Source organism: Bufo gargarizans, chromosome 2 (genome assembly GCF_014858855.1).
Source record: "Bufo gargarizans isolate SCDJY-AF-19 chromosome 2, ASM1485885v1, whole genome shotgun sequence".
NCBI lineage: Eukaryota > Metazoa > Chordata > Amphibia > Anura > Bufonidae > Bufo > Bufo gargarizans.
Genome location: NC_058081.1, coordinates 22,739,989 through 22,762,426, shown reverse-complemented (window position 1 = coordinate 22,762,426; position 22,438 = coordinate 22,739,989). Strand labels below are relative to the sequence as shown.

Sequence of the window (22,438 nt, the reverse complement as noted above, 5' to 3'; positions counted from 1 at the left end):
GACCAGAGGATGTGGATGCTCTGGGTCAGCTGATAGTGGACTAGGAATTAGCCCAATATTGCTGACTCCCAGAGTCAGGACACCGGTGTTTACACCCGTCACCCAGAAAGCAGCTAACTGCAGGAGTCCAACAGAGGCAGAGTAACGAAACAGATGCTCTTTACTGGCAGAAGGTAGACAAAAGTCACTTGATACCAAAGCAAAACAATGTTCAGAGTAATACAATATACTGGTTCAGTTGGACTCACAGTCAGGCAGTGCATGGTCAGAGATCCAGACAAACTTACAGATGACGGCAGGCAGAATTGAAGTCAGGCAATGCAGGGGTCAATAGTCCAGGTAATCCAAGTAGCAGACGGAAGGCAGAATCTTATTTAGGCAATGCAGGGGGTCAAGGCTGGAGAAGCAAGAAGCTTCAGCAGAGGTTAGCAGGTATAACAGCCACGGTTGGGTTCTTTATGGTCAGTGAAGCCGCCTTAAATACCAGTAACCCTGCCTCCGGACGAAGACAGCAATCAGGAAGTGTGCTCTCCTCTCCTATAACTAGGGGAGAGGTGCACGCGCGTGTGCTACTGCGCAAGAAAACACTTGGCAGTAAGGGCTGATGCGACAGTATGCTGGCGGGCACCTGCCCGCGAAGTAGGCCAGAGCTGGGACCTATGGCGCTGCAGTGTGCAGACGACGGTCTGTGACACTGTTGTGACACCACAGCACAGGCCGAATACTGAAAGTACGTCCCTCCTTACGTCCCCTCCTCCACACAGCCAACTTGGAGAGGAATTCAATAAGAGAGGGCATGAATATTCTCCGCAGGTTCCCAAGAGCTCTCTTCAGGCCCGTAGCCCTTCCAGTCCACTAAATAGAAGTTCTTACCCCAGATGATCCTCCTGTTCAAGATGTCCTTGACTTCGAATTCATCATCCATAGTGACATGAGGAGGGGTCTGTGAAGTGCCTTTGCAGAACATGTTAAAGACAGCTGGTTTAAGTAAGGATACATGAAATGAGTTGGGAAACCGCTAGGTAGCTGATAGCTTGAGCTTGTAGGCAACACGATTAATTTTCTTGATTTCTGGAAATGATCCCAAGTTTGTAAGAGGGAAGTCTTAGAAGGATATTTCTAGAAATCAGCCATACCTTGTCTCCAATGGAAAACGAAGGAGGAGGTCTGCGTCTCTTATCCGTGGATCTTTTCATCTGCTCTTTTGGTCTCTGAAGAGATTCCTTAGTGTCAAACCAGACTTGAGAGAACTGCTCCACACAAGAATCTGCTCCAGGAACCCCTGAAGGAGGCTTCACAGAAAGAGAAACACTTTGATCTTGACCCTTGACCACAAAAAATGGAGATTTACCTGTGGCTTGGCTGGCACGATTGTTTTGAGCAAACTCCGCCCAGGGAAGAAAATTCACCCAGTTGTCCTGATGGGTATTGGTGAAGTGTCGCAGGAAGTTGACCAGTATTTGGTTAATGCATTCCACATGGCCGTTAGACTGTGGGTGGTAAGCAGAAAATAAGTCCAAAGACACATTCAGAGACTTAAAATAAAGTTCTCCAGAAGCGGGAGATGAACTGTATTCCTCTATCCGAGATGATGTGGCGAGGAAATCCATGCAGGCAAATAATATGAATAATGAATAACATAGCCAAACGGGTAGCAAATAACAGATCTGGATGTGGAATAAAATGTGACATTTTGGAAAAATGGTCAACGACAAACCAGATGACTGTACAACCATTAGAGACAGGTAAATCTGGCAGAGGCAATAATAGACCCATAGGTTTCAATCTAGGTGACTTGTTCTGGGCACACAAAGTACAGGAAGCTATGAATGGCCACCAGCAATGTCGGGAGATGAGATTCAAGGTCCTACGTTGACCTGGATGGCCAGCAATCTTGTATGCATGTCCCCACAGCAAAACTTTCTTGCGTTCACCTCCAAAAGGAGGACATCACACCCTACAAGAGGAGGACATCAAACCTCCAAAAGGAGGACATTACAGCCCCCCAAGAAGAGGACATCACCCCCCTCCACCCCAAGAGAAGGACATCACACTCAGGAAAGTGGGTGACCATACAACACACAGAAAGGAAACCATTGGGGACCTGCACACATAGCGGAGTACAGCGCCAGCACAGTGTATGGGACTAGAGAAGTCTCATGGACACTTTGTGGATATTTTCTGTGTGGATTTAAAAATCCTCGACATCAACTGTTTGTGGTTTTAGTTGAGAATTTCCCCCTTCTCTAATAAAGGCTGAGATCTGTGGAAAAACTGCATCAAATCTGCACCAAAAACTACTGTTTGAAATAGCAGTTTTTGGTGCCGTTTGGGTGCAAAACCCACAGAAATCTGCATGGAAATCTTCAGCACTTTCACCCTGTGCCCCCGTGTGCAGGTCCAAGAATCTATATATCGTCAGATAAATCATTGCTTTACTCACCAGACCTTCTTTACTGCCTCCAACAGTTTGCTATCGGACATTACAAGGAGGAGGTATAAGAGGAGAGGACTACAACTCCCAGCATGTTCAGGCTAATATTATGTGATATCAGAGCACATTACAGGAGAAGATATGAGGAGAGAACTGTATTTGCTTCCAAATACGCACATTATAGTCTATGGGAGTAAGGAATACGTATGTAAATGGCGATGAAATACTGATGACAATCTTGATGGGTGTATCATCTGGAATCCATGCCAGAATACAGACAATATGCTCATGTGAAAGCAGCCTAAGGGTGAGTTCACACACTGCAGTACAATGGAAGTGAATAGAGGCTGAAATTTTAGCCCATTCTTTTTTGCAAAATATCTTACGCTCAGTCAGATTGGATTGAAAGTGTCTGTGATGAACAATTTTCAGGTCTTGCCTTAGATTCTCCATGGAATTTAGGTCTGGACTGTGACTGGGCCACACATGAATTTGCTTTGACCTAAACCCTTCTATTGTAGCTCTGGCTGGAAGTTTAGGGTCGTTGTTCTGCTGGAAGGTGAACCTCCGCCCAGTCTCAAATAATTTGCGGCCTCTACCAGGTTTTTCTCCAGATTTGCCCTGTATTTAGCTCCATCCATCTTCCCATCAACTCGGACCACCTTCTCTGTCTCTGCTGAAGAAAAGCCTCCCCACAGAATGTTGCTGCCACCACCATGGTGGGAATGCAATAGTGTTTTGCATTTAGGACAAAAAGTTCAACTCCACATGTTTTCAGTGTCCAATACAGGGTAGATGGACTAGGCCAGTATATTTATAGCATCAAGATAAATAGTCAATTATATCCCAATATCAAATAGAAAAAAAAATTGCTGAAAAATATGCTAAATCATAACTATATATATATACACACTGCTCAAAAAAATAAAGGGAACACTTAAACAACACAATGTAACTCCAAGTCAATCACACTTCTGTGAAATCAAACTGTCCACTTAGGAAGCAACACTGAGTGACAATCAATGTCACATGCTGTTGTGCAAATGGGATAGACAAGAGGTGGAAATTATAGGCAATTAGCAAGACACCCCCAATAAAGGAGTGGTTCTGCAGGTGGTGACCACAGACCACTTCTCAGTTCCTATGCTTCCTGGCTGATGTTTTGGTCACTTGAATGCTGGCGGTGCTTTCACTCTAGTGGTAGCATGAGACGGAGTCTAGAACCCACACACGTGGCTCAGGTAGTGCAGCTTATCCAGGATGGCACATCAATGCGAGCTGTGGCAAGAAGGTTTGCTGTGTCTGTCAGCGTAGTGTCCAGAGCATGGAGGCGCTACCAGGAGACAGGCCAGTACATCAGGAGACGTGGAGGAGGCCGTAGGAGGGCAACAACCCAGCAGCAGGACCGCTACCTCTGCCTTTGTGCAAGGAGGAACAGGAGGAGCACTGCCAGAGCCCTGCAAAATGACCTCCAGCAGGCCACAAATGTGCATGTGTCTGCTCAAACAGTCAGAAACAGACTCCATGAGGGTGATATGAGGGCCCGACGTCCAAAGGTGGGGGTTGGGCTTACAGCCCAACACCGTGCAGGACGTTTGGCATTTGCCAGAGAACACCAAGATTGGCAAATTTGCCACTGGCGCCCTGTGCTCTTCACAGATGAAAGCAGGTTCACACTGAGCACATGACAGACGTGACAGAGTCTGGAGACGCCGTGGAGAACGTTCTGCTGCCTGCAACATCCTCCAGCATGACCGGTTTGGCATTGAGTCAGTAATGGTGTGGGGTGGCATTTCTTTGGAGGGCCGCACAGCCGGAGGTAGCCTGACTGCCATTAAGTACCGAGATGAGATCCTCAGACCCCTTGTGAGACCATATGCTGGTGCGGTTGGCCCTGGGTTCCTCCTAATGCAAGACAATGCTAGACCTCATGTTTCTGGAGTGTGTCAGCAGTTCCTGCAAAACGAAGGCATTGATGCTATGGACTGGCCCGCCCGTTCCCCAGACCTGAATCCAATTGAGCACATCTGGGACATCATGTCTCGCTCTATCCACCAACGTCACGTTGCACCACAGACTGTCCAGGAGTTGGCAGATGCTTTAGTCCAGGTCTGGGAGGACATCCCTCAGGAGACCGTCTGCCACCTCATCAGGAGCATGCACAGGCGTTGTAGGGAGGTCATACAGGCACGTGGAGGCCACACACACTACTGAGCCTCATTTTGACTTGTTTTAAGGACATTACATCAAAGTTGGATCAGCCTGTAGTGTGTTTTTCCACTTTTATTTTGAGTGTGACTCCAAATCCAGACCTCCATGGGTTGAAAAATGTCATTTCTAATTTTTAATTTTTGTGTGATTTTGTTGTCAGCACATTCAACTATGTAAAGAACAAAGTATTTCAGAAGAATATTTAATTAATTCAGATCTAGAATGTGTTATTTTTGTGTTCCCTTTATTTTTTTGAGCAGTATATATATATATATATATATATATATATATATAAAATGAGCATGAACCATATAATAATGCAGTGTAAAAATTATACTCATGAAGCAAAAGATAGGACGATTAAGTAAACCATCAGTGAAATACATTAAAAAAATATAAATCAAAAATACACATAAATACCCATGATGGCGATAGTCTAAACAACCCAGTAGAGCAGACACCCTCGACGTGCGTTTTGTCAATTAATAGTTTTGTCAGGAGGCTCTTCCATAAAGGCCAGATTTGTAGAGTACACAACTAATAGTTGTCCTGTTGACAGATTCTCCCACTTGAGCTGTGGATTTCTGCAGCTCTTCCTGATGATGGATTGAACAGTGCTCTGTGGGATGTTCAGAGCTTGTGATATTTTTTTTATAACCTAACCCTGCTTTACACTTCTCTACAACTTTATCCCTGACCTGTCCGGTGTGTTCCTTGGTTTTCATGATGCTGTTTGATTACTGATATTCTTTAGCAAACCTCTGAGACCTTCACAGAACAGCTGTAGTTATACTGAGAATAAATTACACACAGGTGGACTTTATTACTAATTAGGTGACTATCAGAGTACAGGGGGCTGAATACAATTGAATGCCGCACAGATTATTATTTATTAAAAATGTTGAAAACTATGTATCATTTTCTTTTCACTTCAGACATACTTGCTACTTTATTTTGGTCTATCACAGAAAACACCCAATAAAATACATTTAGGTTTGTGGGTGTAACAATAAAAAATATGGGAAAGTTCAAGGTGTATGAATACTTTTTCAATGCACTGTACAAAGCACAGTTTCTGGCACCAAAAGATGAGGTATGGGGGCTGATTGGAAGGCAATAGGTTGGAACCAGCAAGCACTTTTGTATATATGTGTCCAATGTAGTACAGGCTTGATGTTAGCCTGGCCTAGCGGTGGTTTAAAGGGAGTCTGTCACCACTTTTTTGCATGTTAGACCATTAAAATAGGGTTATTTGATCCAGCCAGAACATAAAAACGGTACCTTTGTGGTAGAAAACGGACTTTTCAATTTGCAGAAAACGAACTTATAAGATTATTTTCGGAGCCCTCTCAAGTGCCCAGGGCGGTCTCTCAATCCTCAGAGCCCAGGCAGGCACCTCCTAAACGGCTGATAACGCCGCCCTCCGTGCGCCTCTGCCCGCCCGTTTACTCCCCTCCCCTGTCCCTTTCCACTGCGGCTGTGCGGTACAAATCGTAGCGGGCGCATGCGCAATGCGATGCCCGCTCCTGGCAGGGCATCGCAATACCTATTGCGCATGCGCCGGCTAATCGCCGTTTAGCCGGCTCATGCGCAATAGGTATTGCGATGCCCTGCCAGGAGCGGGCATCGCATTGCGCATGCGCCCGCTACGATTTGTACCGCACAGCCGCAGTGGAAAGGGACAGGGGAGGGGAGTAAACGGGCGGGCAGAGGCGCACGGAGGGCGGAGTTATCAGCCGTTTAGGAGGTGCCTGCCTGGGCTCTGAGGATTGAGAGACCGCCCTGGGCACTTGAGAGGGCTCCGAAAATAATCTTATAAGTTCGTTTTCTGCAAATTGAAAAGTCCGTTTTCTACCACAAAGCTACCGTTTTTATGTTCTGGCTGGATCAAATAACCCTATTTTAATGGTCTAACATGCAAAAAAGTGGTGACAGACTCCCTTTAAGTAGGTAGTGGTGTCTTAAAAGTAGTCCATCACCTCAGACTGCCGTTTCTGTAAAGCTGTCATTTCACTGATCACACTGGCGCACTTATGCTTTCTTGAACCTGTTCTCTCTGTAGTGTTGGTCTCACAGGGGAATAAGATAGGGTTCCTGCGAGTGGGAGCTCTGACATGCGCTTCCTTACTTCCCCACTATCCAAACAGGAACTGTCTCTCCTCTATTTTCCCTGTCCCACTAGACTGGAACTCCCCCTCCTGGCAGGAAGCAGGACCAGCCTACTCCTAGCAAGAGAGGAGGAACAGGGTGCTTAGCCTCAGTCCTGGGCTCTGTCCTTGTAGGTACTGTTTGTTCTGGGATCCGCTCCAGTTTCCTTTCAGCCCTGGTCACAGTATGCTTGCTGCTTGTGACCTGCATCACTTCCTTAAAGGGAACCTGTCACCAGGATTTTGGGTATAGAGCTGAGGACATGGGTTGCTAGATGGCCGCTAGCACATCTGCAATACCCAGTCCCCATAGCTCTGTGTGCTTTTATTGTGTAAAAAAACCGATTTGATACATATTCAAATTAACCTGAGATGAGTCCTGTCCCTGACTCATCTCACATACAGGACTCATCTCGGGTTCATTTGCATATGTATCAAATCGGTTTTATTACACAATAAAAGCACACAGAGCTATGGGGACTGGGTATTGCGGATGTGCTAGTGGCCATCTAGCAACCCATGTCCTCAGCTCTATACACAAAATCCCGGTGACAGGTTCCCTTTAAGGCCCTGCACGTGTCACTTCCTGTGCTTTATGGGTTAGATCATGTGACCTTGCTGACCAATCCTCAGTGTCAAGGTCTTAGTGTCCTGCAATGGTTGCTGTTATCTCTGCTTGTGTTCCTGTTTACCTGACCTGTGCTTGTATTCCTGGACTCTGCTACCTGTTTGATCCCTGCCTGCTTGCCTTGACTCTGTTGCCAACCTGGATTGCCTGACCTGTACCTGTGCCACCTGCCCTGACCTCTTGCTTGTTTGACTTCGCCTCTGCCTCATCCTTCGGTCCTGCACTGTTGCAGCCTGCTGACTACGTCTGTACCTCTGGTACTTTACCCTGGTACCTCCTGGTCCGCCTGGACCAGCTGCCTTGTGTGCCAATCCATCTCAAGAGGTAGCGACCTGGTGTTCCCCTCTGGAAAGACTATCCCCACCATCAGGGGTACTGTGAAGAACGAGGGGTGTGCCAGCAGCCAAAGAAAACTAAACATCAGGTGTGTTGCCCATGTGGGTCCAGTAAAAGAAGTTCAGCTGTCCGACTGCCCTCTTTCCACCATCCTTGGCCATGCACACTGCACACAAACTTGAAAAATCCTAACCCTCTAACAAACGAGGAGGCCACCACCAACCATGTGTTATAAAATGGTCAATATAAATCAGTTAATTTCACAACTATTAGATAATTAATAGCTGTTAGTGAAACCACTAATGAGACTACTGACAATAACAAGGACGGCAAGGACTCCCAAGAGGGTCTTGCTTCACTATATAAAATGGTTTCACTTCATTGAATATAGCACATCTGCTCTTCAGCTTTACAGGTCATGTCAGGTAAGATACTTCAAGGTTTACAGTCATTATGTGACCGATAGCCTTTCATTTAAAGGAGTCAATGTGGCCATGGAAAGATTTGATGGTGGGTCCGATGAAGCAGATGACAAAGTTATTCAAGACCAGAAACCATATAAGCTTCACGTCTAAAGGAATATTATGGACCTCTATTAAACGGGTCTGTAATAAGGCATCTATAGAAATCTATGGGCTCCTACGGTATCCCAATGTCTTACAGAGGTAGGGATACTGCTTCTTTAGAAGTGTCACTACTATAGAAGAATGCTGTGAAATACGTAGACGCCATAGGGTGGAACAAGAAATGCCTATGGCTAAGAGTGGAAAAGCAGCTTCATGATTTCACAATTCTTAAAGGGGTCATCTCAACAGAAACATTGAATGCAGCTCTTGGCAAAAGAGTGTATGTAACGGGGAGTGGGTGTGGACCCACTGCACCAACTAACCAATTTGACTTTAGCTAAACTTAAGGGCGTCATCCTGGCCATTCTCTGGCATTCACCCTTCAACTCGTGTTGATCGAGCACCAAAGTGCTTGGGTGCTTTGGCTGAACACATCGGGATGCTCGGTACAATGGAAGTCAATGGGAGAACCCGAGCATTAAACCAGGCACCACTGCTCTGAGGAGGGGAGGGTGCCTGGTTCATAGGAAAAGGTCAGAAATTGATGGAAAGACCATCGAAATGGTTCGGGAACAGCATGGGGAGGATGTCTCGATGCATCTTGGACTCCCAGGTTGCTGCTGGGAACCATGTTGTCCGAGTAGTACGCCACTTTTACAGACTGACAATAATACGCACAAAACCGGAAAAAAAATAAAAAAATTTTGAGGAAAAATTGTTAAGAAACATTCTTGAGAAGTTCTCTTTGTGGGGGGGGGGGGGGGGTCGAGAAGGGTGAACAACCAGTAATCCGTGTTGTCTAAAATGTGTATAATGCGCGGGTCATGGGAACGGCAGCCTAACATGAAGTCAGCCATGTGTGCCAGAGTACCCTGTCAGATGAGATGACCCTGTAAAAGATTGTAGGTGAGGGCCTGCAGGTGAGTTTACCCTGTAAAACATTATATGCGAGGGCCTGCAGTTGACCTGACCCTGTAAAACATTATATGTGAGGGCCTGCAGGTGAGCTGACCCTCAAAAAAATTATATGCAACAAATAAGCATGTTGATTTGATGGAAGAGGAGGATGAGAAAAGGGAGATTTAACCATATACCCTTTTTTGTGGTGGAAGGGGTGCATGGGAATACCGTGTATTGAGTATTAAACAACACATTTAAAGTGCCTTTGTTTATGCGCTTTCCCCTGGTGGAGTCGAGAAGTCAGGGGCAATCCAGGCCTTGTTCATTTTCATAAGAGTCAACCTGTCAGCATTTTCAGTTGACAGGCGGATACGCTTATTTGTTATAATGCCACCAGCAGCACTAAAAACCCGCTCAGACAAAACGCTGGCGGCAGGGCTGGCCAGCACCTCCAAGGCATAGAGCGTCAGTTCGTACCACGTGTCCAGCTTGGACACCCAGTAGTTTTAAGGCACTGAGGGATCACTGAGGATGCTGACACTGTCTGCTACGTACTCCATCACCAACTTCCAAAACTTTTCCCTCATTGTGACACTAGGCCACGCATCAGGGTAAGGGTGCTGGCGGGGTGTCATGAAACTGTCCCAGGCCTTGGAGAGTGTTGCCCTGCCTCTGTTGGAACTGCTGTGTGTTCCCCTTGTCTCCCCTCCTCGTTTGCTCAAGGAAGTGCGGACTCTGCAGCCAGCGTTGTCAGATGGAGATTTTTGGAGCAATTTTTCAACAAGGATCTTCTGGTATTGCACCGTTTTGCTCGTACTCTCCACCTGAGGAATGAGAGAAGAGAAGTTCTCTTTGTATTGGGGGTTGAGAAGGGTGAACACCCAGTAATCCATGTTGTCTAAAATGCGTAAAACGTGCGGGTCGCGGGAAAGGCAGCCTAACATGAAGTCAGCCATGTCTGCCAGAGTACCAACAGGCAAGACTTCGCTGTCATCATCAAGAGGATGACTGTCCATCTCCTCATCCTCTTCTGCCTATTCACGCTGAACAGATGAAATTTAACTTCCATGGGTACTACCCTCTGTAGCGGAGGCAACCGTCTCCTGCTCCTCCTCCTCTTCATCCTCCAATTCGCCCTGAGAAGACAGACGGAGGGTGGTCTGGCTATCACCCTGTGTAATGTCTTCTTTCCCCATTTCCACTTCTTCCACATGCAAAGCGTCGTCCATAATTGTGAGCAGCGAGCGTTTGAGTAGACACAGAAGTGGAATGGTTACGCTGATAATAGCATTATCGCCGCTCACCATCTGTGTTGATTCCTCAAAGTTTCTTAAAACCTCACAGAGGTCTGACATCAATGCCCACTCCTCGCTTCTGATTAGTAGAAGCTGACGGTAAATGCGATGACCATGTAGAAACTGGTATTCCACTACTGCCCTCTGCTGCTCACAAAGCGTGGCCAACATGTAGAACGTGGAGTTCCAGTGCGTGCTCACATCGCACAACAGCCGGTGAGCTGGCAATTTCAAGCACTGCTGCAGCGTTGACAGACCGTCTGAAGCTGTCAATGATTTGCGGAAATGTGCACACAAGCGGCACACCTTCACCAGTAGCTCAGGCTAATTGGGGTAGTTTTTGAGAAACCACTGAACCACTAAGTTTAAGACGTGGGCTAGGCATGGGATGTGTGTGAGCTTGCCGAGCTCCAAAGCCGCCACAAGTTATGGCCATTATCACACACAATCATGCCTGGTTGTAGGTAGAGTGGCGAGAGCCACAGCTCTGTCTGGTCTCTTATCCCCTGCAACAGCTCTGCAGTGGTGTGCTGTTTGTCCCCTAAGCAAATCAGCTTCAGCAAAGCCTGTTGACGCTTCCCCACTGCAGTGCTACACTGCTTTCAGCTACCGGCTGATGGCTGACTGGTGCTGCACACGGATAATTCTGAAGTGGAAGAGGAGGCGGAGGAGAAGTGGGGGTTGGAGCCACTAACGTAGTTGCTGGCAGAAACCCTGATCGACGTAGGGCCCGCAATCCTCGGCGTCAGTAGCACCTGTGCCATCCCAGGGTATGACTCGCTCCCGGCCTCCACAACGTTTACCCAGTGTGCAGTTAGGGAAATGTAGCGTCCCTGGCCAAATGCACTTGTCCATGTGTCCGTGGTTAAGTGGACCTTCCCAGTAACTGCGTTGGTGTCACGCCCTGCCCTGTGGGTGGTTTGAGGAGATCTGTCAGAATTGCTGCACATGACTCGACGTGATAGTTTGTTTGTTGTGGGTTTGAGCACAGTTCCACCTTCTCCCAGGTGGTGTTCTTTTGGTGATTAGTGAAGCTATTTGTACCTCCCTTTTTCCCTATAGCCTTTACAGGTTATAGTTCTACCTTGTGTGACCTTTGGATGCTTGTTGGATCATCTGCTCCTTCTCGTATCAAAAAAGTATTTTACCTTCTCTTTTCCCTTTTGGTTTCTGTTTTGTCTAGGCATCTATTGGGGACGCTAGCGCTTTTGGTGGTAGAAGGCGCTGGGTGCCTCTTACCCTTTTTTCCTATTGCTGAGGGTCTGTTTAGTGTGTTATAGTCTTAGGCACAGGGACAGGTGTATATCTACCATTGAGGTATGCACATGGGCTTAGCAGCCTAGGGAAAGTGTGTCAGGGATTGCTAGGAGGTGAACTGGTTTTTCCCTAGCTTGTGGGTCCTAGTCCATTGTTTAGTTTGTCTTTTAGTTTGCTGTTCCCTTCCCTACCTATCGTGACAGTTGGTCAGGGCACGAGTGACATTTCGGGACACATGTTGGTGTAAGGAGGGCATGGCCCACCTTGAAAAATAGTGGCGGCTGGGGACAGAGTACAGCAGGACGGCTGCCGACATCAGGCTGCGGAAGGCCTCAGTGTCCACAAGCCTAAATGGAAACATTTCCAGGGCCAGTAATTTTGAAAGGTGTGCATTTAGTGCTATGGCCTGTGGGTTGGTGGCTGGGTATTTACGCTTGCGTTCAAATGCTTGGGTTAAGGACATTTGGACGCTGTGCTTGGACAGGGAAGTGGATGTGGTCGCTGATGGTGCTTGCGAAGGTCCAGGTGCAGGGCGGGAGCCATCTTCGCCTGCATCTTTGACAGGCGATTGGCCAGCACGTACCATAGGGTAGAGAGGAGGCAGTGGTATGACCCGCAGACACAGATTGTGGACCCAGAGGTTTGTCCCACTTATTATGGGGCTTGGAAGCCATGTGGCGGATCATGCTGGTGATGGTGAGGTTGCTAGTGTTCAAGTCCCGGCTCATTTTCGCGTGGCACAGGTTGCAAACTACTATTTTTTTGTCGTCCACACGTTCCTCAAAAAAGCGCCATACTGCGGAACATCTACCCCTTGGCAAGGGAGATTTCAGCAAGGGGGTGCTCCGTGGAACAGTTGCGGGCCTGTGTGGTGTGACCCGCCTTCTCCCTTTTGCTACCCCACTGCCTCTTCCAGCCTGTTGCGGTGCTGCAGATCCCTCCCCCTCTGTACTGCTGTCCTCGCTCAGCTTTCCACCTTCCCAGGTTGGGTCAGTGACCTCATCGTCCACCACCTCCTCTTCCACTTCCTCATTCTGATCATCCTCTTGATTTTTTAACCTAACTACAACCTCAGTGATTGACAACTGTGTCTCATCCTCTTCATCAACCTCTTGAGACAGTAATTGCGGTTGACTCATTGGCAACTGTGTCTTATCATCATCCACCTCATTAAACACTAATTGCCGTTCCCCACCATCATGTTCTTGTGACTGTGGATGCTCAACAGGTTGGGAATCAGGGCACAAGATCTCATGTCCCTCTTCAAGCGTGCTTGGCCAGAGGGCCAAATCAAGTAATGGCAATGAGCTCCTCGGAATATGCAAGTGTTTGGCCAGAATCTCCATGGTGGGAGGAAGGAGGATCAGGGTGATGATTCTGTTGACCAGACTCTTGGCTACTGAGACTGGACTTGGTAGAAGCTTAACTGACTGGAAGCATTATCTGCTGCAATCCAACCGACCACCTGGTCGCACTGGTCTGACTTCAAAAGTTTTGTCCTGCGACGCCCTGCAAACTGGGACAGGAAGCTAAGTATCGTGGATGATTGTTTTTCTTGTGCTCTGGCAGCAGGCACAGATTCAACGCGCCCAGGGCCAAGGCCTCTGCGTGAACCATCAGCATCATGGCCATTTTTCCGTCTCTTAATTCTCGCCTTCTTCATATTAAATGTTATATGTGCAGTGTCCCACTACCCTCGTGGGTACTGCAAAGTTGTTGTGTATTGCTTTGTATTCCTTGTATAGCCTGTTTTATGCTGCAAATGCATCTTTATGCAAAATCCCTGCCAACAGGTGTATTAGATTACATTACACGGAGCCTACCACTAGGGGGAGATAACACCTCCCATATATAAAGTCCAGCTCAGGCCTAGTCTAGGTGTGTCAGTCTCTAGTTCAGTTTGTTCCAGACCAGTTGAGTTCAGTCAGCAGTCTTGAGTTCTCAGCCAGTCTTCAGCCCAGAGCTGAAGTGCTCCACATACCCAGAAGTATATTAACTCAGAGAATACTTAAGAAAGGAGACCCCCCAAAGGGTTGCGGCCATCTCTACAAGCGCCTTAGGACCTTTGGATTTAAAAGTGAAGGATTTACCAGCGTCCGGCAGCCTCACTAACCTGCACTGGGATAACAAGGACCAGCATAAAAGTCCTCTACCAGTAAGCATAAATTCTATATCATTTATCAGCCTGAGAGACAGACATTACACCTGTAAACAGTGGACCTCTTGCAGCTTTACCTCTGTCCATCTTAAAGAGTCTGTTTTCTATATGGATGTAACCGTTACTAGGAGCAACGTTCAGATAAAGTTATCAGTTGAATTACACCATCCTCGTCTCAGTCTTCAGTTCCTCAATTGACACTACAGTAAATCGGTGCAACACCACAAAAGGTATTGGCGTCACGACTACAAGGGACCTTGCCATAGGCACATTAATACAGACCATCAAGGGCACCTCGAATCCCCATCTGGCCTGTATCCCTTACACCAGAGTGTGCCCCAGAGAATCCCTGTGCCGTTCGCCTGTTCACTTATGCGAGCCTGCCCAGGGACGACGTAACCTTGAGTAACCAGAACTGTATTTACTTCGGCCCACCTATTGCTCACACTGTGACCTCACACATAATTCCCTTGTACAAGATGTGGCACGGATGTCACAGTTCACAGCAAGCACAGTATATAGAAAAAGTACGTAAAAGTATAAAAACAGAAAAATTGATTTCACTTATATTTCTTCTATCTCTCGTCCTGACACACAGAAGGTATTGCACAGATGTCACAAGTCACTGCACTCTATGGAAAAGTGGGGAAAAAAATTTTATGTCTATATTAAAATGCCTGCCACCACACACAATAGTCCTTCAAAGGACTTTTGGGTCTTTGAAACGTTTTTCGACTAAATTGATTGCAATCACACTCCCTACACTATCTGTCCCTGACTAATAATGAGCCAAACATGCGTCATCGGGTGCCATATAGCACCCGATCACTTGTTGCGGCCAGCCAATCACTGTAATGCCAGTAACCAAGGCTACGGCATTACAGTGATGGCAGTATTTACCTGCACGTTTATTGGCTGCATAGCAGCCAAGAAATGTGCGGGGAGGTGACTCGTACATGGCGCTTGAGCTCATGTGGTACTCGGCCGAGTACCGCCATGTGCCGAGCATAGCGATGCTCGAGCCGAACAGCAGTTCGGCCAAGCATGCTCGCTCAACACTACCGTTAACCTCTGTACAGAAAACTGGACTTTGCTGCACTGAACCAACCAGGCTGCTACCTCCTGGAGTAGTCCTGGTGTAGATGGCAGCTGACCTATGAGAGTCAGAGACAACAATGTAAAAAACCAAGGGATCAGGCAAAATGCTTTGTCTGCATACAGTCCAAGCTCAGGGTAGACAGAGTATGTGCGTAATCAGGAGCAAAACGAGACACAGGCAATGGTCGGGACAGGAGACATGAGATGAGAATCAGTAGTCAGGGTGGGTACGGTGCTCAGGTAGACAGACACAAGAGCACACCTTTGCTGGCTACTGGACACTAGAACAACCTAAAGCTCAGGAACCGTCCTACGAAGGTGGGCACCTTAACCGCCTCCGGACCGCCTAACGCAGGATCGCGGTCCGGAGACGGCAGTGTCAGGCAGAGTCACGCCAATGATCTTGGCTGGCAGGCTGATGATTTAAAAAAAAAACGAATCAGAAGCCAGTTAACACATTATATTAGTAAATATAATGTGTTATATGGCTGGCCTGCTCCTCTGCTGGTCCTTTTGGTCGGTTGGTCTCAGCAGAGGAGCAGGAATCACAGTGAGTAGCACCAAACACCAACACTTAGCCCCAGATCACCCCCCTGCACCCCAATTAACCCCTTGATCACCCCTTCTTGCCCCTGTCAATCACCTAGTGAAAGGAAAAAAGTGATCAGTTTTTTTTTCACTGGTATTGACTGTTAGGTTTTAGGGATAGTTTAGGCCCCTTGGTTAGGTAGTTTAGCGATTGTTTAGCGCCCAGCCCACCGCACCGCAGTCACTTATTCGCTGATTAGCGTATCGCTAATCAGCATTTGTACTTTTATAGTATCTGTAAGTTATCAGAACTGATCACAGTCAGATCTATAATAGTATTAGTGTCACCTTAGTTCGCCCTCCACCCAAAACGCAGTGTTTGCCCGATCAGGCCTGATCGGTCGCCCACACGTGGGTTCACCCACGCCCGCCCCGCCGCAGTGACAAGATATTTTTTTTTTATCACTGCACATTCACTTTACACGCGCTGCGGCGATAAAAAAATCAGTTTTGATATTTTTTATCAACCTCAGCGGCCTCCGGTACTTCGCTAACCTCCCATTTGTAAGACAGGCTTTTTTTCTTGGGTAGTCTCAGGGAATACCCCTAAATTTAGTAGTCCAAATGTCAAACAGGGGGTATTCTTCTGAAGAGGCCTACAGGCTTCTGACCCAGTCGGATGAGGAATGGGAACCCTCATCTGATGAATCTAGCGGGTCAGAATATGAACCTGTAGAAAGCAGTGGCACTCTGACCCAAAGTTCGGACGAGGAGGTTGAGGTCCCTGATACCACCAGGCATACCCGGCCCCGTGTCGCTAGACCACAGGTTGCGCAGGATCCGCTTCAAGGGCAGCAGAGTGGGGCTGGCGCTGTCGGATTACGTGGTGAGGCATACACCAGCAGCGCAGCCCTCCCTGGACCTAGTACCAGCACTGCCGTACAACATGGTGAAGTGGCGAGCACCAGAAGGGCAGTTGAAGCTGGTACGGTGGCACGTGCAGTAGTTACCCCGTCGCAGCCACCGCACAGACAGGCCCGTAGACCCCCTAGAATCCCTGAGGTGCTGGCAAATCCTGATTGGCAGTCCCCAACTTCAGCCGCACCTGTAGTTCCCCATTTCACCGCCCAGTCTGGAGTTCGGGTTGAGACAGCTCAGATCGGTTCGGCCCTGGGATTTTTTGAGCTGTTCTTGACTGCGGAGCTCTTGGACTTAGTCGTGGCAGAAACAAATCGGTATGCCACACAATTTATATCCGCCAACCCGGGAAGCTATTATGCCCAGCCTTTCCGGTGGAAACCAGTCCAAGTTTCCGAAATTAAAATTTTTCTGGGCCTTCTCCTCAACATGGGTCTAACCAAAAAGCATGAATTGCGGTCATATTGGTCCACGAACCCAATTCATCACATGCCCATGTTCTCTGCTGCTATGTCCAGGACACGATTTGAGACCATCCTGCGTTTCCTGCACTTTAGCGACAACACCACCTCCCGTCCCAGAGGCCACCCAGCTTTTGACCGGCTCCACATAGACCACTTCAACCAGAAATTTGCAGATTTGTATACCCCTGAGCAAAACATCTGCGTAGACGAGTCCCTAATACATTTTACCGGGCGCCTTGGCTTCAAACAATACATCCCAAGCAAGCGCGCCCGGTATGGGGTCAAATTGTATAAGCTCTGTGAAAGGGCCACAGGCTATACCCACAAATTTCGGATCTATGAGGGAAAAGATCAGACCCTGGAGCCGGTCGGTTGCCCTGACTACCTGGGGAGCAGTGGGAAGACAGTCTGGGACTTGGTGTCACCCTTATTTGGCAAGGGGTACCATCTTTATGTGGACAATTTCTACACAAGTGTGGCCCTCTTCAGGCATTTGTTCCTAGAACAGATTGGCTGCTGTGGCACCGCGCAAACTAGTCCGCGGGGCTTCCCCCAACGGCTCGTTACCACCCGTCTTGCAAGGGGGGAGAGGGCTGCCTTGTGTAACCAAGAACTGCTCGCGGTGAAATGGAGAGACAAGCGTGACGTTTACATGCTCTCCTCCATTCACGCAGACACGACAATCCAAATTGAGCGAGCAACCAGTGTCATTGAAAAGCCCCTCTCAGTCCACGACTATAACCTTCACATGGGAGGGGTGGACTTCAATGACCAGATGTTGGCTCCGTATTTAGTTTCCCGACGCACCAGACGCTGGTATAAGAAGGTGTCTGTATATTTAATTCAATTGGCTCTGTATAATAGTTTTGTTCTCTACAGTAAGGCTGGGAGAACAGGATCCTTCCTCAAATTTCAGGAAGAGATCATCGAGAACCTCCTGTATCCAGGAGGTTCCGTGGCCCCATCCACCAGTGTAGTTAGCCGTCTACACGAGCGACATTTCCCCAATGTCGTTGCTGGTACCTCAACCCAACCGTCACCCCGAAAAAGATGTCGTGTCTGTAGCAGGAGTGGAATAAGGCGTGACACCCGCTATTTCTGTCCTGACTGCCCTGACCACCCTGCCCTATGCTTAGGGGAGTGTTTCCGGAAGTACCACACACAGGTACACTTAGCATAGGGATCACATCTCACAGGACAGGTACACAGGGCTATTAGGGCCCATTCACACACAGCTGCTGTAAACCTCTCCTTTCACCTGGGACAAAGTGCATAATGCACTTCGCCACATCTTTGGGCGATTTGCGCTTTGCACATTGTCCCATGGGAAAGGAGAGGTTTGTCCTATAAAAGGTAAAAAAAAAACAAAAAAAAACACCAGTAAGCAAAAAAGTTAACGTTCAGTTCCAAAAGTTAAATAAAGTTTATATGTTCTGTTCAAAGGTTATTATAAAGTTAATAAAATTTATTGCGTTGCGGCCTGGTTTTTTCTTTTTTGTTTTGTTTTTTTTACCTTCCAGGTGGACCAACCGATCGACTAGCTGCAGCACTGATGTGCATTCTGACAGAAGCATTGCGCTGCTGTCAGATTACACAAAAGTCAGTGTGTGCGGCGCTGCAAGACGAGATTTCTCCTCTGCAGTAAAAGATACGTTTGCCGAGGCTTATGAGCTGAGGAGGCGGCAGTGTTCATATGCTTTGGCAAACACTTTGTATATAAAAAAATAAATAATCCTGGCAATGATTTATTCATCCACATCGATTGATGTGAATGGAGAAATCGGGTTTGCCAGGACATACGAGCTAAGTGGGTATGGATGTTGGGCGGAGCTCCTATGTCCTGGCAGACGCCTTTCCCCTCCTTTTTTTTTTTTTTGGCAGAGATTTTTTCATCCACATTGATCGATGTGAATGAAGAAATCTGTGCCGTTCATTTTTTTCTTTCAGCCCAGAGGCTGAACGAAAAAAAAAATCTTATTACCCGTATGCTCAATATAAGGAGAATAGCAGAAACTCCTAATGCTGGCCATACATGTAATGATTGCAGAGACCCTCAAATGCCAGGGCAGTACAAATACCCCACAAACGACCCCATTTTGGAAAGAAGACACCCCAAGCTATTCGCTGAGGGGCATATTGAGTCCATGAAAGATTGAAATTTTTGTCCCAAGTTAGCGGAAAGTGAGACTTTGTGAGAAAAAACTAAAACAAAAAAATAAAAATAACAATTTCCGCAAACTTATGCCAAAAAAAATAAATATTCTATGAACTCGCCAGGCCCCTCATTGAATACCTTGGGGTGTCTTCTTTCCAAAGAGGGGTCACATGGGGGGTATTTATACTGCCCTGGCTTTTTAGGGGCCCTAAAGCGTGAGAAGTCTGGGATCCAAATGTCTAAAAATGCCCACCTTAAAGGAATTTGGGCACCTTTACACATGTAGGCTGCAAAAAAAGTGTCACACATGTGGTATCACCGTACTCAGGAGAAGTTGGGGAATGTGTTTTGGGGTGTCATTTTACATATACCCATGCTGGTGAGATAAATATTTTGGTCAAATGCCACCTTTGTATAAAAAAATGGGAAAAGTTGTCTTTTGCCGAGATATTTCTCTCACCCAGCATGGGTATATGTAAAATGACAACCCAAAATACATTGCCCTACTTCTCCTGAGTACGGCGATACCACATGTGTGACAATTTTTTGCAGCCTAGGTGGGCAAAGGGGCACACATTCCAAAGAGCAACTTTCGGATTTCACAGGGCATTTTTTACAGATTTTGATTTCAAACTACTTCTCACGCATATGGGCCCCTAAAATGCCAGGGCAGTATAACTACCCCACAAGTGACCCCATTTTGGAAAGAAGACACCCCAAGATATTTCATGATGGGCATAGTGAGTTCATGGAAGTTTTTATTTTTTGTCACAAGTTAGTGGAATATGAGACTTTGTAAGGAAAAAAAATAATAAATAAAAAAAAAAAATCATTTTCCGCTAACTTGTGACAAAAAATAAAAAGTTCTATGAACTCACTATGCCCATCAGCGAATACCTTAGGGTGTCTACTTTCCGAAATGGGGTCATTTGTGGGTTTTTTCCACTGTCTGGGCATTGTAGAACCTCAGGAAACATGACAGGTGCTCAGAAAGTCAGAGCTGCTTCAAAAAGCGGAAATTCACATTTTTGTACCATAGTTTGTAAATGCTATAACTTTTACCCAAACCATTTTTTTTTTTTACCCAAACATTTTTTTTTTAATCAAAGACATGTAGAACAATAAATTTTGCGAAAAATTTATATATGGATGTCGTTTTTTTTTTTTTTAAATTTTACAACTGAAAGTGAAAAATATCATTTTTTTGCAAAAATTTTGTTCAATTTAGATTAATAACAAAAAAAGTAAAAATGTCAGCAGCAATGAAATACCACCAAATGAAAGCTCTATTAGTGAGAAGAAAAGGAGGTAAAATTCATTTGGGTGGTAAGTTGCATGACCGAGCAATAAACGGTGAAAGTAGTGTACTGCAGAAGTGTAAAAAGTGGCCTGGTCATTAAGGGTGTTTCAGCTAGGGGGGCTGAAGTGGTTAAGTATCCAGGCAGAGCCAGCCATTGGCTGTAGACACATTTGGAAGTGAGGGTGCATGCCGCAGGCGGCAAGCCAGGAGGCCAAGCAGCACATGCAGCCACCAGCGGCTGGAAGCGCTGCCACCTAGAAGGAGATGAGAGAAAGTGCGGCAACAGGTGGGGATCAGCAGGGTAAGAGATGTGGTATCAGTGCGAACAGGAGCGAGCATGGACCCCTGGCATAGGGTGGATTTTGCCAGGTGGGTGGGTGTCAGGAGTTTTTATCTGGCTAGTAATGTAAAATTACATGGCACTGACCCATGCATGCCATGTGTGTTATACATTTTGCAGGAGTGGAAGCGGCTCCTATATAGGGGTCACAAGCAAACAGTCCAATATTTGACTGCAAGTTTTCTGATACTGCAACTTAAGTAAATGGGGCTGTTTTAGGAAGTCAACAGCCATGTTTTTCTGAGTTACTTTCATCCTATTCCTCTCCATTTTAGGCTTGCCAGAGGCTACGATGGGGGCTGAATTCAAAGATGGATCTTTGGTGCTTGGTCTGCCTTTGTGGGGAAGAGCTCTTGTTGCAAGCCAGGTGCCTTACAGTCTACCTTGGATCTGAAACCAGATCAAAAGTTTTTTTGAGATGGAAGAGAAAATGGCTGTTCTTTTTTGTTTTGGTCTAATGTCGTTTGGTCTTCCTCTATCTTCTGCTTCTTAGGAAATGGACAAGAGAAATCAATCAACAATCACAGAATTTCTCCTCTTGGGATTTGGAAGCCTCCACAACCTCAAGATTTTAGTTTTTACTTTCGGTTTGATAGTCCACATCATGGCTTTGACGGCAAATGTCCTGGTAATTGTCCTGGTTGTGGTCACCAAGAGCCTCCACTCCCCCATGTATTTCTTCCTTAGCCAGTTGTCCTTGTCGGAGATCCTGTTCACCAGTAACATTGTGCCCAACATGTTATGGCTGATACTGAAGGGAGGAGGGAAAGTATCGGTCTTTGGATGTTTATTTCAACTGTACCTATTAGCTACTCCAACAGTTGCCCAGTGCTTGTTGTTGGCAGCCATGGCCTTTGATCGGCATGTTGCCATATGTAGACCATTACACTATGCCACAATTATGACCTTCACACATCAGCTTCAGGTAGTCACCTCCTGTTGGTTGGTGGGATTCACCCTGGCCTTCTTAATATACATTTCATTGAGCAAGCTAAAATTTTGTGGCTTCAACACCATCAACCACTTCTACTGTGACATTGCTCCCCTTCTACAATTGTCCTGCTCCAGTACTTCCTCTGTAGAACTAGTCACCGCTCTGATAGCATTTACCATTGTTTGGTCACCATTTATGTTCATCATAGTCACCTACATTTCCATAATTCAGACCATCCTCAATATTCCCTCCAGCACTGGAAGACATAAAGCCTTCTCCACCTGCAGCTCCCACCTGATCATTGTGTGCATGTACTACGGGACACTGTCATCCATTTATATCTTCCCACCAAGAGATAATTCCATAAATCTGAACAAAGGTCTATCTGTTCTATACACACTGGTGACTCCATTGTTTAACCCTCTAATCTACAGCTTGAGAAACCAGAACATTAGAGGAGCCATTTTTAAATATATTCAATATTTGAGGCTGTGGAAAGCAAAGGACACGTAGAGACAAGAGTCCATAGTCCCGCTCTTACTGTAGAGAACCCTTTCCCATATTGTTGTCTGAAGTACCTTCCTCCACACGTAATGAACATTCCACCTCTAAGGCATATTTTTTCACAGGCTGAACAAGCTTAATATTTCCAGGCTCTTCAATAGGGCTCTGGTGGCCTCTGGCTTGCCTAAATTTGTGCAATATGTGAGATGTGACACTAGAGACAATATCCTGGATTTCCTATTTGCCAATGTAAAGGATGCATATG

The 22,438-nt window shown here is 46.6% G+C and overlaps 1 protein-coding gene across 1 annotated transcript; it reads left to right on the top strand.

Moving 5' to 3' along the window:
• Window positions 1–1,630: 1,630 nt before the first annotated feature.
• LOC122925518 (olfactory receptor 6F1-like) lies at window positions 1,631–22,182 on the top strand. Its single transcript, XM_044276875.1, has 3 exons — window positions 1,631–1,745; window positions 21,011–21,102; window positions 21,229–22,182. The coding sequence occupies exons 1-3, from the start codon at window positions 1,631–1,633 to the stop codon at window positions 22,180–22,182; spliced, it is 1,161 nt and encodes a 386-aa protein (XP_044132810.1).
• Window positions 22,183–22,438: the final 256 nt, after the last annotated feature.

Bases quoted from the DNA above. Each gene is read 5' to 3' on its own strand.
- LOC122925518 (XM_044276875.1), top strand. From the start codon at position 1,631: ATGAATAACATAGCCAAACGGGTAGCAAATAACAGATCTGGATGTGGA. The intron at 1,746-21,010 runs GTAAATCTGGCA...TCTCCATTTTAG, and splicing joins TGTACAACCATTAGAGACAG to GCTTGCCAGAGGCTACGATG. The intron at 21,103-21,228 runs GTGCCTTACAGT...TCTGCTTCTTAG, and splicing joins GAGCTCTTGTTGCAAGCCAG to GAAATGGACAAGAGAAATCA.